Genomic DNA, 15762 nt, shown 5'->3' with positions numbered 1-15762 from the left:
TCTTTAAAAACATTTAATCTACAACTTCTATAAAAAAAAATTAATTTTCCTACAATGAATGGGAGACCCACTACCATAAATATTTCGACTGGGGTAAATATTGTGCCTATATTCGACAAGTGCAAAATATCATCGTAGTTGCTCCTATTGAAGAAGAAGGTCCTAGCCAAGGATTTGAACCACCACGACACTCTTCACGGCACTCATCACAGTGGCAATGACAATGAGGAAAGAAAAAACTGGAAGAAACTCAAACCTCATCATTTTGAACATTTTCAACTCAATATATTTGTCTATCAATACGATACCCTCTACTTAAGTATTTATGCATTCTACATGTTATATATAGATTTTTTTAACTGTTTTTTTATGCAAAAGTGTATAAAAATGTGTTCCCTATCCATTTATGTGCGTATCTTTAGCGTATCTCCGATACGATACGATACCCTCCGATACGTATCTTAATTTTGACCGACCGATACCGATACTTTAATCCTTGACTGTGAGCAAAGCAAACACATCCGAACACCCTGGGAGGGAGTGGCCAGAGCAAGATTAGGGAGCTGACTAACTAGAGTCTTGAAGTCCTGAACAATAAAGGGAACCCTATTTTGAGAAAGGCAGTTGTAAGAACTGCTTCACTGAATAAAACTTGGGAACATTGGTAGTGAACATAAGAGATCGGGCCACATTTAGGAGGTGCCGATTTTTCCGTCCAGGGATAACATTCTGTTCTGCAGTACGAACACAAGATGTCTAGATAAGATGCCATAATCATCAAGATATTTAAAAAACGCACCATCCATATATTCCAGGCCATTATCATTATGAAGCACTCGGATTTGGGCACCAAGCTGAGTCCAAACCATATTGTGGAAGGACTTAAAGCAAGAGAAGGCCGAGAAGGATCAAAGAGGCCAAATCCACTGGCATCTTCAAGCTTATCTGGAAAACTGTATCTGAAGAGGACAAGATACAGCTCTCTTGGGTTTACTTTTCTCTGGAAAGACTCACTTTTGACTGTTTCACACTCCTCAGATGCTTCCTGGGTTTGGCGTAAGATCCTCAAAGTCAGGCCTATTTCTCTTTGGGCCATCTCCTCCTGCATTAATGATGGTATATCTACGTCTCTGGCTTGAGATCTAACATCCATTGGGAATTCTCTATTCAATTGTGGGTGCCAAAGCTATTTATTCTTCTAGCTTGAGTAGGGAGCCCTTAGTTGCCACCATCATCTCCAATGACTCCCTCCCCCCCCCCCCCCACTCTTTCATCCCCCTCTTAGTCATCAGATATCTAGGCTGCCCTGCCTCCCCTCCCCTGGTCCTTGTGGAAGAGGGGGCAAAGTCACTTGGTTTCCTTCATCTACATGTATTTTTTGTTCCTATCAGCTTGGGATTTGGCTAGGTCAATATGTCCCTTATCTCCTCGGTGTAAGATTATTTGGTTCAAAGGCCACATCCCCTACCATAGCTTCATAGTGTGGCATGATCTTCCAACTGCCTCCCCACACAGTCCTTCCTCATCTATAGGCATTTTCAGGACTCTCCTCCTTGCTACCTTTGTTGGAATGGTTTATCAGAAGCTGACACACCTTCTTCTCCTACCCCTTTTCCTCCACTATCTAGAAGAAAGTTCTTAATAGTTGTTGACCTGCCACGACGAAGAATCCTTCCCCTTCAGAGTGGATATGACTTTTACAAGGAACTCTATTTGTGATATTGCCGGAAAGCCTGCTTTCTGTGACTCCATCAACCACATTTGGATGGAACGCAAGCTTTGAAGATGGACTTCCAATTCTCATTCCTTTAAAAAGATTTGGAGTGCCATCTACCTTGATGTTAGTTCTAAGCTAGCCATGCTCCCCCATCCTAATGTAAGAGGAACCCAAGGAACAAGCTCCGTATTGTGTCCTAGGGTCTGCCCCTGGCCCTGTTACAGCCTTCTATCCCCATCCCTTCATGGGATTTTGTTGCTTTGTTTCGTTTTTTGTTTTTGTTTTGGACCTTGTGGCCCCTGTATATTCTCTCCTTTCCTCTTTGGAAATGACTTCTTATTCACCCAAAAAAAGATATGGTCCATTGTTAAAGGTTCGATGATACATTTACATTTCCCTTACCTAACAGTTCAAGCAAAAATGGAAAAAGTAAAGAAGAGAATAAGATGGCAGTAAATCAGCATAAAAATAACAAAAATTAGGCCTAATGGAAAGAAATCGGAATAATATAAGACACAAGTTAAGACTCCCAATTATAAAATAAAAAACAACTCAAACTTAAGTTTGGACACAAAATGACGACCCAAAACTGCTGTAAATAGAATATCAACTGACAATACTCCTATCCAACCCCAACTGAAGCCCAAAATAGCAAAAATATCCTTGTAACCTCCAAGGGACTGATCATCTAAAGCAAAACCTAGCAACTGAACAACAAAATCAATTCAGCTACCACATGCTGATGTAGAGGAGATCTCGCAGGAGTTCATAGAGCGCTTGGACAGTCAAAACACAAGGTCCGGCCGAAGATACTGAATGATGTTCCCGAATTTTCAGCAATACTGTTGAACCCTATCTTTTGACTCGGTTAGCATCACGGGAGTCGTAACCCCAACTGGGAAATGGCAGCCAGTACTCTAGAGGCAAAAATGGCCCCTTTTGTTTCGCACAAGATTTCCCAATTCATCTGTGTAGGCCCTCAACGGAGCCCTAGAAGTGTGGTAGCTCAAATTAGGGTTTTTCTAGTTTCTATTGCATTTATGTTTTTACCCTTGTTACTTTTTTTTACCTTTTTCCCCTTCCTCAAAAATCGCCTAACTAGATAAGGTCTCTTTGGGGCTTCTGTAAGAGGATCTTCCATCTCTGAATCAAAGTAGCCTTTATCACTCTTCTTCCTCTCTGAATTAGGGTTCCAACTACCTTGTGGATTCGAGGGTCGTCTGTGTTAGAACGATAACTAACCCACCACACTTTCAACCGTGTCACATGTGGGTCCCAAGCCCTAGAGGGACTCCTATGTAGGCCATACAAAAGATACAATCCCCATTAGCAAGGTTTGCTTAACAGTATTCTTCCTTTTCTTAGATACATAAATTGATAAATATATTCAGAAACTATCTAGGACAGGAGTCAAGAGAGTGCAATACAAGGGAAAGTACTACAACAGTGAGGAGTTATTGCAGTTTTATACTCCAATCTTCCTCAGCTATCATACTATTCCACTCCTTCCCCCTTTCCCTGTTAACAGAATCATGTTTGTCACACGCGCATGCCATTGATGGAGGGGCAGATTGATGGAGAGGCAAGCCATTTCATCCGTAGCATATACAGTTCTCATCAACTTCTGTTTTCATAAAAATGCTTTAAACTCCTGTTACTCAAGTTCAAAACCACATAGAGGCATTAAATATATTAGTCCATAGACAATTAAATACCTGTGGGGAATATTTCAGTGCCTCGCCCATCAACATCAAAAAGAATAGGAAACCCTCCCTCTACACCATATACATGGGCCCGGTTAGGGAATTTTGCAATGGTTATCTCTGCCTAGAAAAATTACAATAGAAATGATTACAGTCAATACATAATCAACATCTTGTTTCTTGATATAAGGCATGTAAAATGAGTTGCCCATGGCACTAGATATTAAAATCTCTATCTAAGCATATAAAAGGAAAATCCAGATGACAGTGAATGCAAGCAAAATAATAACTCAAATCAACTTCATCCCAACCATTTGGGGTCACCAAAAGTAAAGCCAAAACTTAATATATGAATGTCAGTAATCAGAAAACTTCATATATACATAATAGAACCCCGGTTACTCTTTCCTTTATATATATATATATATATATACACACACACCCCAACCCACAAATATACATACAAGTTCACAAATCCATAACTTCATATAGGTTGACCTTCTTTTTTTCTTTTCCTTTTTTTCTTTTTTTTTTCTTTTTTTTTTTTTTTTTTTTTTTTTTTTTTTTTTTCCTTTGGTGGGGTGTGTCAGGTACTCCAGCTCATTATATTTGGGATAACAGAACTAATTAGTATTTAGCAAGGATATTTAGCTTAAGAGCTACAAGCGTAAGGACGACCGAAGATGAGAAACTTATCCCTAGTGCACATCTTTGAAAAAATTTTATCTGGAGCTTCTAGTATCAATCTATATATCTGCATCTAGGCATCTTGGTAAACAGAATCCAATAATCCAGCACACTTAGTATACATCATAAACCATGCCTAGACAAATCTCAGTAAAAGTCACATTTCTTTACCTTGGGAGGAAGTATGACATCAATATCAGCATCTGAGGCCTGCGGAAACCTTTCCTTTATGGTCCTTTTCAACTTCTTCCGATCTGCCCCAGACAATCGTTGTTGTGACTTTGCCTCAATTGACTTTTTGAACATGATGTGAAGCCTAGATGATAACCATATAAACTTCTCAGTTAACCATAAAAAGACAAAATAAAAGCTTTATACTTGTAACCACATGCAATTAAATGATGAGCATAAAAAGGAGAAGAAAAATACACATCATGTAACTTTCATATTCTACAACCTGAAATAGCACTCAGTGTCTCATTCTATTTCAGCCTCTCTTCCCACTTTACCCAAGTCCAAATAGAAATTTCTCCTATTCAGCACCCACATATTATACAACTGACACTAAAGGAAAATTGTATGGAGATGATTACGGTGATGCTAAATGGAGACCAATGGCTGTGAACCTACACAGTAAATAAAACTTATGATGTTGATAACCCATGACAATGATCATGGTTCAAGATTCAGTTTCAACCGAGATACCTTGGTTTTGCAGCTTACCAAGATGAAACCTTAGGTCAATAATGGATCGTACCAGGTTTCAACTTGTTTCGACAATATTTCGGCTATCTCTGCGGTTTCAACCTGGTTCGATCGACACTGCTTGAACTACTAACTTAATATAGCTCATCCCCATCGAAACCTGTCTTTTTGACAGCTGTAGACATAACACTCCACTGTTTTGCTTGTTTTGACATAGTAGAGCAATTTTTTGGCAAAAACACTTTGATTTGTTGCACAAATTAGGTCATCAGACAACAACTTTTTTTTTTGGCATACTTATCAAGATTCAACCCTTCTAGTTTTTGTAGAATATAATAATTGACATGGTAGTGTTTCCATTTTTTATATGTTAGATAGAATGACCTGATACAACTTACATGGAGTTCGATTATTTTTTAGGTTGTTGAGTTTTCTTTTTTTTCTTTTTTTATTTAATTTCCTCCAACAAATTTTTGCAAAAAATAAGGGAAATATGTAGTGGATGGAGTTCAAATTCATATATGTTAAACAACATTGCCCGATCTACGGCATGATGGAATCAGGAATTTTTTCACTGCTTTAATCTTTGGAATTTTCAAAAATAATTGCTGAAATTAAAAAAAATGAAAATAAATAAGACAAATAATAAAAGTATTGGAAATGTGTTTTCAGATGAAGTTGAATAATAATGTGATGTTCATTTATTATTATTAATATATGTGTATCTGTTCATAACCAAGCAGGTTACAAACAGAATTTGTAACCAAACTGTTTTGCCCTTTATAAAATGAAGTGGCAATGTAATAAAAAAAATATAATGATGTAATTTCGTAATGGGGAGAAAGTGAGCGCAAGCTCCGACGGAGAGTAGGGGACTCTACGAAAAAATTTCGGAAAGAGTTTGCAGACAAGCTCAATAATCTCTCTCCCTTTGTTTATCCCCTGCCCTTTCTTTCCCATGCTTTGGTGGTTCAATCACTCACTATCTCCAACAATCTCATCTCTAGTTCATTGCTAGATTCAATTGGCTCTCACCATTTGCAGAGGTGTTTGCACCCAATGCTCAGGCTTCCGAATGTCAATCTGGATCTCGATTATGGCGAGGGAATACAAGGCACTAATCCGAGCAGCAACATGAAACTCCTTGTAGACCACAAGGGTCAACGCAGCAGGAGGTGTTGATGCTTCCCTGAGCTCGAGGAGGGACTCTACGAAACCCACATCCATGTCTATTGAATTCAACCTGATTAATTGGGCATCTCTCTCTATCTGCCTTCTTATTTTTTTGTTGGATCTAACAGTGAAACTATCAGGCTTTCCAGCACCCCCAAATCTTTCTGTATCTCCCCACACCCCCCCCCACCCCCACTTTGTTGTATCAAAAGGGGACAGTGGACACACACACACACACACACAATGCTTCCACGGTATGTGTTGTGGAAGGTTGCTTTATCCCAACCAGGGAATGGTGTAGGAAGTGTTCGTATTGAGGGGTAATTATCAATACAAGATCTATACTCTTTGAGATTGGAATTTGAAAATGAGCTCAGATTTTTATGTGTTGAGCTCCATCAAGAGTCAGCATTGTCATTGGGTATTAGCCGGGAAATAGGGACTGTCAATGATTTTATTGTATGTATACAATTGAAGAAGATGAGGAAAGTGAGCATCACAGGAGCTTAGGAAGAAGAAGGTGCTTAAAAAGGAAGGAAAAGAGGATTGGCCATTGTCAATTGTCTGCAGAGAGAGAAACAGAGGGACAAGGGTAGGGGTGGAGGACAGAGGTGGTGTGGGTAGGGGGAGACCGAGAGAGAGAGAGGGAGAGAGCAGGGAAGAGTTGGGTTAGGGGCGGGGGGAGAGGTATAGAGCGAGTGAGAAGGGAGTCGAAGTTGGAGAAGAAGGGGAAGGGGAAAATTACCCCCCCCCCAAAAAAAGAATACTCATTTAATATTAAAGTGATATATAAAATCAAGGGTAAAAAAGGAGAATAAACAAATTACAAAATATGTTGTAACCAAGAATCCCTTAATTATTAAAAAATATAAGAAAATATATATGATTAACGGAAATTTTAGAATATGCTTTATTGCAGTTTTAGGAGCTTTATTTGATATCTACATTATACTAATCTATGTGTTCTTCTTGCAACATATCACCAACTAGTGCATAATGGCTGGGGAAGGCGGGGACGTTGCATGGGCCATGGGATACCCCTTTCAGCAGATCAAAAAGAAGTCCCAGCGCAATTATTGTCAGAAGAAAATTGGGGGAGGAGGGGCCACTAAACTGAAGTGGCATCATAATGATCGTGAAAAAAAATGTCACTGGCTGCCCTAGTGTGTCAAGTGAGATAAAGAGGGCCATGACAGCACATCCAAGGGGTGGGATAGAGAAGAGGAAGGAGAAGAGGGTAGCTAAGGAGAGTTACAGGATGCATGTCTAAAGAGTATGACTTAGTTAAGGGAGGAGGATTATGATAGTGAGGAGCTTGACTGGGATGACACAAAAAAACGGAAGAGGCTACACAACTGAGGAAGGCAAGGGTATACCTTTAGAACTAAGCAGGAGAGATATTTGCTGATGGCCAGGGGAGCTCGATCATCTAGATGGGCTACAGCAGAGCCAGAGCCATAGGGGAGGTTGAGAAGTGGAAGAGAGCATGTGATTCCAGTTAGGAGGAGCCAGTGTGTGAGGGCTCAGCCTCATCCCCACACCCACCCCCACTCCGTGACCCAGCCGTTGAGATCCTTCATTAAGACCCTGTCATCTTTCCCGGATAGAACCAGAAACAGAAGAAGCTGAACAGATGTGGTTTGATGTGAAAGGACTAGTTGGGGTTTGCTTTCTCCAAGTGGGCTTTCTACCAAAGCATTCCAACCCAAGCCACTACAAAGCCATAGTATCAAAACATGCTAGATGAAATAGGTAGGCCTAGCCCAGGAGTGAAGGGCCCACAGCATAAAATATGTACACTGTTTTACTTTGCCCACCACAAGAAAGAGTTAGATGAGTATATTTAGGGGTTGAAGCTGATGTGGGAGAATTATGGAATGACTGTGATATGTGATGGTTGGACTGGTCCCACTAGACAGTCCATCATCAACTTTATGGTCTATTATGATGGTAGGACTATCTTCTTGAAGTTTGTGGATGCATCCAAGGAGAAGAAGGATGCAAAATATAGATACAAGTTGTTGAAGAAGGTGGTGAAGGACGTGAGGGTGGAGAAAATGGTACAGGTTGCCACAGGCAGGAGCATGATGGGCGGTGTGACTCTTGGTATGGCCTTCTTTATCAATTAATAATTCATGAAAGGGACAATGTTGGCAACGATCATCAATATGGTTATGGTGCAATGGATGATGAAGAACATAATAGTTATGAACAATGACATTAATAACATTACAATTTGATGGCGTCTCAATGATGCTGGTGAGGAATACCATGAATTTTCTTCTAGAATAAAATATAAACGTGGTCAGATACTCCAACCACCTGAGTCAAAAGAGAATTATAAATGTATAAAACATGTGCAATTGATGTGCAACCATGCCAGCAACAAAATTAGTAATCATAGCTTTCTTTTGGGAAACTTTCACATGTAAAAATATGTAGTAAATTCACACTTACTATATTTACTAAATCCTAGTTTTACAACTTGTAGTAAGTTTTAGTATTAAGAATTCCTTTCATACTTTTTTTTTACTAATCTTAAATTTTTTATTTTAATAAATCCTAGCCTACTATTAACATAATTTTAAAAAATAAATAAATAAATAAAAATTTGCCACATAGCAATTATCTGTAGACTATCTCCAGTAGCTTTAGGTTAGGTTTGTTATATGAAAGTGAGATTCTCTCACTAAACAGTTCCACCTCACGAACCAACCTATAGTTGGATGGGAGTAGGTCTATAACTGGGTCTCAAATCTCCCACGGTGGGTACACTCCCACTAGGGACCCGCTTTTTATGAAGTATATTTGTATCTTAAAGACACCAATTGTTTTAGATGAAATAAATCTAAATAATATTCTTAGCCCTCTCTAGAATCACCTCAAGAGCCAAGTCACCGAGTTAAGTTTTCAAAAATATTGGTTCTATGATAATATGACTTACTACATATGTTTTTTTGACAACTAGATGAATCAAAGTGTTTTTTCTCCATGCATAGAACCCTAGGTAGGACTTCTTCCATCTTAAATTCTTAATCTTCCTCTCATATTCTCACCCTCCCTTTTTTTCTTTTTACTTCTTTAATTTTATTCTCATTCCTATCCAAGAAGTCAATACTCACTTCTCTCAAACAAGCCACTTTGAAACTTTGGATTTTCAGTATTTATTCATTTAAGTAAAGCTACAAGATGTAGCTCTTTTCCAAAGCTGGTGGAGAATGCTACAAGAACAGGTACAAGAGAAAATATCAAAAGTGAAGTTGCAAAAGCAGTCAAACAATTGCCGGTAAGTCAATTTTCAAACCCATTTGCTCAATTTCTAGAGTTAAAAGAGACTGCCCAGGGACATTCATTTAGAAACAGATATGAGATATCAACTGTCTGCATTACCAATTTCACCAAAAAACTGCAAGTGGTCAAAACCTCTTAGTCTCCATGGGATAAAGTATATTTTCAATTTTTCCACATTGATTTGCAAATACATGCACTATGATATTGACAACCGTAGAAATAAAGAACATAAAATAGCAGTCAATTCCCCCCTTCAAGGAATAAAATAGCAAACCAATGACAGAGATTACTTATTATAAAGGTAAATTATAGCCAAATGACCAAAGCTCTAGAAACACTAGCATGTGTATCTCCATGTGACTATATCTCCTATAAGCATCACTTACGACAAGGCTACTATTACAAAATTTCCAGGGTCATTCTTTTCAGTAGAAAAGCAAGCAATGGTACCATACAAGAGTTGCCCTTCATTCAAGAGGGTCTTAGAAGTACACCTGGAAAATTCAAGTTCAAACCCTTTCCACCTAATTCTGCACTTAACCCTAGACAACCCCAAAATTTTAGAAGTCTTAAGGCCCTACAGTGTCTATACATTCCCACATACTCCACTCCCTCCAACCCAAACCAAGATACCATCAAAACTGAACTTAATTTCAATCATGGTAATTAAACTACACTGAAAGACACCACCAAAACTGAAACATAAAGGCAATGATTCCACAATCAAGCATACCATCAAATTGAAGTTAACTGCAATCTCAGCAATGGCCCTGCAATCAAATAGGCCTCCCGTGGTCATCTATCGATCAAATCCTCACTGTTTCAACTTATACAATTGGCGTTTTTTTTATCTTCTACAATATTAGCAATGACCTCGCAATCAAATGAATTGGTTTTGATTATTTATCCACTCATTATTTTCACTGTTTCAGTATCTATAATTAGAAGTCGCACTTTCATCTTTATGTAGATATATAAGAACCAAGCGATGAAGAAACAGAGATGACACAAGCACAAGACCGTGGAGTTAATGAAACACATATAAAATATGCAAATGTAAGAAATCGAAAGGAACAAGATAGAGAATTAAGAGAGATTGACCTCTGCCTGGACCGACCGAATCCAAGATTTAATTCACTTCAATCGAATGAGGAGTCTGTTTGTTCGAACGATCGACCAACGTCTGTGGAATTCTCAAAGCTACGGGTTTTGAGGGGTTGTACTGCAGTCACAAGGTGACGAGGGGAAATGAGTTCCGAAAACGTTACACGTACGAGGGCATCATTTAACTTAGGAAAGGAAAGAAGGTTCTGGAAATACAGGATTTTTTGGCGGTGGCGTGAGACTGACCATCAGTGGCTTCGTACGTTACCTCCAAGTCTCTTAGCATACCAAGAGGAGTAGGAGCGCGGAGAGGCTGGATCAGGAAGTTTCTTGATCGGCCCGTCCAGGAATGCTCATCGATATGTAGGGGTGTCCAACGGTCAGTTCGGTTCTGCTGGACTGGGCTAGACCGAAGCCAGAATGATAAGGGAAAGCTCAATTTTGGTTTGTTTCGGTTTAGATTCGGTTTGGTTTTCTTTTATCGGGTTGACAGCGAGCTCAATCAAGTTCAGTGTCAATTTATCATGTACATGTATGGGAGAAGTGTCGAAGGTGGTTGTTCCATGTGACCAAGTGGTCATAGATTCGAGTTAAAAAACCTAAAAAACCATCTCTCCGCAAAGTCAATGTAAGGCTGTGTAACCAAACCCAGACCAACTTGGCGGGTTCGATTTTTTCTGACACTAATAGACATCTGCGATATGACATGTTAGATGAGGCAAAAAAATTTGTGAATAGAGATTCAAGTTTAGCCCAACTAGTAAGATGAAAGAGTCAAGAATCTAGTCTTGAATTATAACAACACAAGTGGGTCCATGAAAATTGGGTCTAAAATTTAACACAAGGTCAAGGCAGAACCGCAGAATGAATAAAATCACCACCTTATTAACCCCAACGGGCAGCTCAGTTGACTCACCTTAGAAAGCCGAGTCATGAGTTAACTCTTCTCCATCAGCATGAGGTGTGGCATTTTTTCCTTAGTTAGGCGAAGAATTTTAAACTCGGAATCCGGTCGAATCAATCCCCACCAGTTCTGATCCAAAACCACCCCCGAATCGATCCCCAAAACCCTAAAATCAGTCACTCAGATCTGAAAACTGAACGATTCGTTGGGGGGACTGAGAGGCCAAACTCAGCAGCTGGAACCTTAAATTGAGGGGGTCTTGAACAGTTGGAAAGTTTAGAATGGCTACTACAATGGTTCCTGAGGGGTTTCTTTTTTCCCGGAAGGAGTGCACAAAAAATGGCTGTATCAGCATAGGGCAGGGTACAAATTTGAGTTGATGAAGGGCCACTAGGAGAAATCAGAACACGATAGTCATAAACAGACTGAGTGCTTTGATTATAGTGGAAAATATAGCCCTAGACAGAATGGTATTGTGGAACAGTGACTGTTTAGTATAATGACTAGTTTTGACTGACTAGAAAACTGTAGATAGAGGGGGGGGGGGCACCAACTCTTCTTATGAATTGCGTCCACAAGGGTTTACTGCCACTGCACATTGCCCTAAGGCCAACTGACATTCAACTGTGGGCACACTGCAACCAGCACCTCCACTGCTGCTGCCACCAAAGGTCACAAGCACTCTGCTACCACCGGCCTAGCACTATCACGCCCACCGGCCACCCCATGGAAATTGCTGCTGCTGCTACTTCTACAGTCATGTGTAGAAGTACTGGTACCTGGGATCGAGTATTGGTACCTCAAAGACCTGGGAAAAAAAAAAGAGTAATTTTTTGAGATATCTATTCATTTGAAGGTTAGCCCCATGAACGGTGGCTGACCTGGTTTCTGATACCAAGATTTATAATCTTGAATTAAGTACGGCCCCCACCAATTTCTTTGGTTGAAGCAGAGCAAAGACCTTCATGTTCCAAGATTCTGGAATATCAAATACCCTGTCTCTGAGTCCATGTTAGACAGCCACACTTTATTTTCAACAGAAAGCCCATCTGGCCCTCTTAAAAAGGAAGGCACAGCTATAGAGTATATTCTACCCCTACTTGGAGTCTGTCTTCTGAAAAACAATTGTTACTAGACACAAATTAGCAGTTAACAAGGAAAGTATGATAAAGCTCACATCCACTGGGAGATACAAAGCAATAACAGGTGACATTCATGAATATAGCAACCTAGAAAGTTCAGAAAGAATTTAGAAACTGAAAAAAACGTGACGAACTACGTAGTTATTTACTGCCGTTGGGATTACAAGAAATTGTTTAACATGTAAATATAATCTCTTATTAAACAACCCACTTCCCAAAAGATATCAAAGAACTTATTACATGGATCTCACCAAACACACACAATCACAGGTATGTATAAACCTACAGCTTTGAAGCAGCCCCTTTGTCCAGAAACCAAGTTATCTCCCCTTCAGGTGAAACCATTTGAACAGGCAGCATATCAGAAGTTTGGCTATCACCACCACCAAGCGCTCTATGAACTGGATCAGCTTTACTAGCTCCAGCCACCACAAGTGCTACATAGGCAGATGAATTGATTACTGGAAAAGTGAAAGTTATCCTCTCTGGTGGTGGTTTTGGAGAGTCCTTAACGAAGGTAACCCATCGCTTGTTCTCACTTAAAAGAGGATGCCCAGGGAATAGAGAAGCCACATGACCATCTGGGCCCATTCCTAATAGCATGACATCAAATTTAGGAAACCCAGTAGCTGCTGAAAAATCCACTACCTTGTTCTTTACCAACTGGTTAAGACAGGTTTCATAATCATCAGCAGCTCCCTCAGCAGAGAGTGCATCGTTGATAGCATAGACGTGACCAGGAGGAATAGGAACCTGCCATGTAAACATCAAAAGCAATAATGTACATTCATTCATCAATGAGATAAAGAACACAAAATGTAATTGTACAGAAAAAATGTAATTGTACAGAAAACAGTCTCTCAATCCAGTACCCTTTTCTGAGCATATGCGATGAAAGATGGAAACAACTGGACTCTTGAATAAATTATGGAACCTTCAATCTGCCTATATGGTGGCTTTGAAAGTTGAGAGAGAAATTTGCTCTTCTTTGGGAAGCAAACTGCAGAAATTTTGGGGCTTTTGGGGACTTCCCATTTGTAGTGAGCAGCATATATACTTCAGTTTGGGGACTTGCCCTACTTGTAGGGAGTATCATGTGTATCTAATTAAAGCTGTCATGGATACCCTTTTTCCACAGACTCTTTGACAGCGATTTATGTATTTTGTATATGCTCCTGCAGTTGCATCGACATTGATCCTGTACGGAGGACTAGAAGCAAGTCTAGAAGGCCCACAAGGGGCAGGTACCAGTCTAATAGGATGAAAACAAGCTTTGAATAGTTATTATAGGTTGAGCCTTTTATTTTCTTGGGTTTTATTAAAATGGGGCCTAATTTATAAGCCCATAAAGTGGGAGTACAGTTGGTGCACGAAATTAGTAATTAATTTAAAGTTTTGAGTTAGATCCGGATACTTAATAGTTTAAGTTATGTTTTAAGTCTACTTACTTCAAGTCAATATAAAAGAGTGATTACGAGTCCTTTTATGAATCAATTTACGAACTTTAGAACATATTCATATATAATATACATCCCATCAATTGGAGATGATATGAGTAAAGAATGAGTTTTTTTAAGAATTTTGGAGCTATTGAGCTTGGAAAACGGGATTGGTATCCTAAACCTCCTTTCTTCTCCATTGTTTACAAGGTTAATATTTTTTAATTATGCTCTATTCTTCTTCTGTTTGTGTTTCGGAACTTCTGTTTCAAGTTCTAGTTACAATTCTGTTTTAAAAATATGTTTTCCAATCAAAACTAGAAATCCTCCTGCTACTATACTTTCTTCTAGATCACAGTTTTTTCAACCAATTTTCTAGACCTAGTTTCAGATTGCTATCCACTGCTATGGCTGAATCTAAATATGGTTTCTTACCTGTTCTCACACCTGTGTTCTCCATTGATTTCAGAAATCCTTCTCTTACTAAAGTTCTTCGATTCTGATTTCTAAAACCTGGTTTTATCTCTATTTTCTGGTCTCCAGTAGTCTATTTAATTGTTATCGGATTGTTATCGCATCGCTATATTTCTGATCTGAAACCCCATAGACCTTCCCATCGAATTCTCCAGCTTTCAAACTGTCCTACTCCATACTTTTATACTCAATCTCTCTGTAAGATTCAGATCATCTTTAATACTGCCTGATTAGAGCAAAGCTACCATACTTCTATGAATATCAAATTTTTTTGATTGAGTGTTTCAATTTTCTCTCAATATGGTCCTATTCCTTTACCTGTGATCCTGTTGCAAGCTCATCTTCCACTGAATCCCCTAGTCCGGGATTAGCACTGCATTGCATTACCTTCCCCTTTTCTTTCATGAGACTCTTTTTACCGCACATTGCATCTTTGAAAAGCCAGCTATAAATGAGAAGACTCAGCCCTCTCTCAACAGAAATAGAACTTAACCAGTTCAAAATGAATTTAATTTAGCCCCAAAATGACACTGAGGGTTTGATGCCAGCTTACCTAAGATAATAACAATAACCATAACTTAACTTGGTAACTGGACTTCAAACAGAAATTCAACGCTTGATGTATAGTGTTATGTAAGGTGGAGTCGGCTAGGGGGGTCTCCCTAACCAACTCCAACTCTCTCTCTTTCTTTCCATTGTCAATAAATAAGGAATCATGGGCCTCATTCTTACCCACAATTTTAATAACCAAGAAAAAATCTTCTGCTGCTGCTGTTCTCTTCCTTGTGTGGAGACCTCTTTGTATCTGATCAAGGATCCTTGTGTGTGATCAAGGCTGGTTAATATGTGATCCTTCCAACCACTTTGCTCGGATCCATGTAACCAACACCATTAAGTTAGGATGAGGCTGAGTTTGTTGTTGTTTGTTGTTATGGAGATAGCATAGGAAAAGCTTGAAGCATCATGTGGTGATGATGTGTAATCAATGCTTGATGCAATTTTTTCCCCTTTCAGTATATTTTCTTTCAGGGGATACTTTCTCTTTAGTATGGATTGCTTCTTCACTTTGAACAAGCATGCTTTGCTAGTACCAGGAGTTCTATAAAGTTTTACTGAATTTAGAAAGCTCATGAGAGCATCCACAACAATTATCTGAAAGGTCATAAAAGAAATATGAGTCCCAAGTAGATATACCAACTTAGATGAATTAACTTTATGCCTTAGTAATTCATGAGTTAATTAAGATGGGAGGAGGTCTTTTGGTGTATTTTCCTATAATGTGGTTATGATATGAGATCATAAATGGCCTAACACTGAAGGGGGTTTCAAAAGGCTTTAAATAAGCTCAATTAGAACATATGGAAATAAATTTTGGTAAATATATTTATAGAAGGTAGCCTACCCTTTTTTCTTTTCTTCCCCC

At 39.1% G+C, this 15762-nt stretch overlaps 2 protein-coding genes across 4 annotated transcripts in view; both read right to left on the bottom strand.

The window, feature by feature from the left end:
* LOC122074525 (eukaryotic translation initiation factor 2D) overlaps positions 1-10620 on the bottom strand; it is a 103072-nt gene extending 92452 nt beyond the window's left edge. For 2 of the 3 annotated variants that reach the window (XR_006138989.1, XM_042639385.1), the window contains exons 1-3: positions 10378-10620; positions 4279-4423; positions 3433-3544 (exon numbers count right to left, since the gene is read on the bottom strand). Coding sequence is in view for 2 of the 3 variants with exons in the window: in XM_042639385.1 (XP_042495319.1) it covers positions 3433-3544; positions 4279-4413 (247 nt within the window). In the remaining variant the exon portion in view is untranslated. The remainder of the gene's footprint in view (positions 1-3432; positions 3545-4278; positions 4424-10377) is intronic. The other variant, XM_042639386.1, reaches the window with a different exon arrangement.
* Positions 10621-12532: 1912 nt separating this feature from the next.
* Positions 12533-15762, bottom strand: part of LOC122074790 (probable 6-phosphogluconolactonase 4, chloroplastic) — a 5198-nt gene continuing 1968 nt past the window's right edge. The window contains exon 3 of the mRNA XM_042639758.1: positions 12533-13179. Coding sequence (XP_042495692.1) covers positions 12709-13179 — 471 coding nt within the window. The 3' untranslated portion in view covers positions 12533-12708. The remainder of the gene's footprint in view (positions 13180-15762) is intronic.

The sequence above is a fragment of the Macadamia integrifolia genome, chromosome 3 (assembly GCF_013358625.1).
Source record: "Macadamia integrifolia cultivar HAES 741 chromosome 3, SCU_Mint_v3, whole genome shotgun sequence".
Lineage (NCBI taxonomy): Eukaryota > Viridiplantae > Streptophyta > Magnoliopsida > Proteales > Proteaceae > Macadamia > Macadamia integrifolia.
Note: the sequence above shows the minus strand (reverse complement) of the source record. Positions and strands in the feature narration are given on the sequence as shown.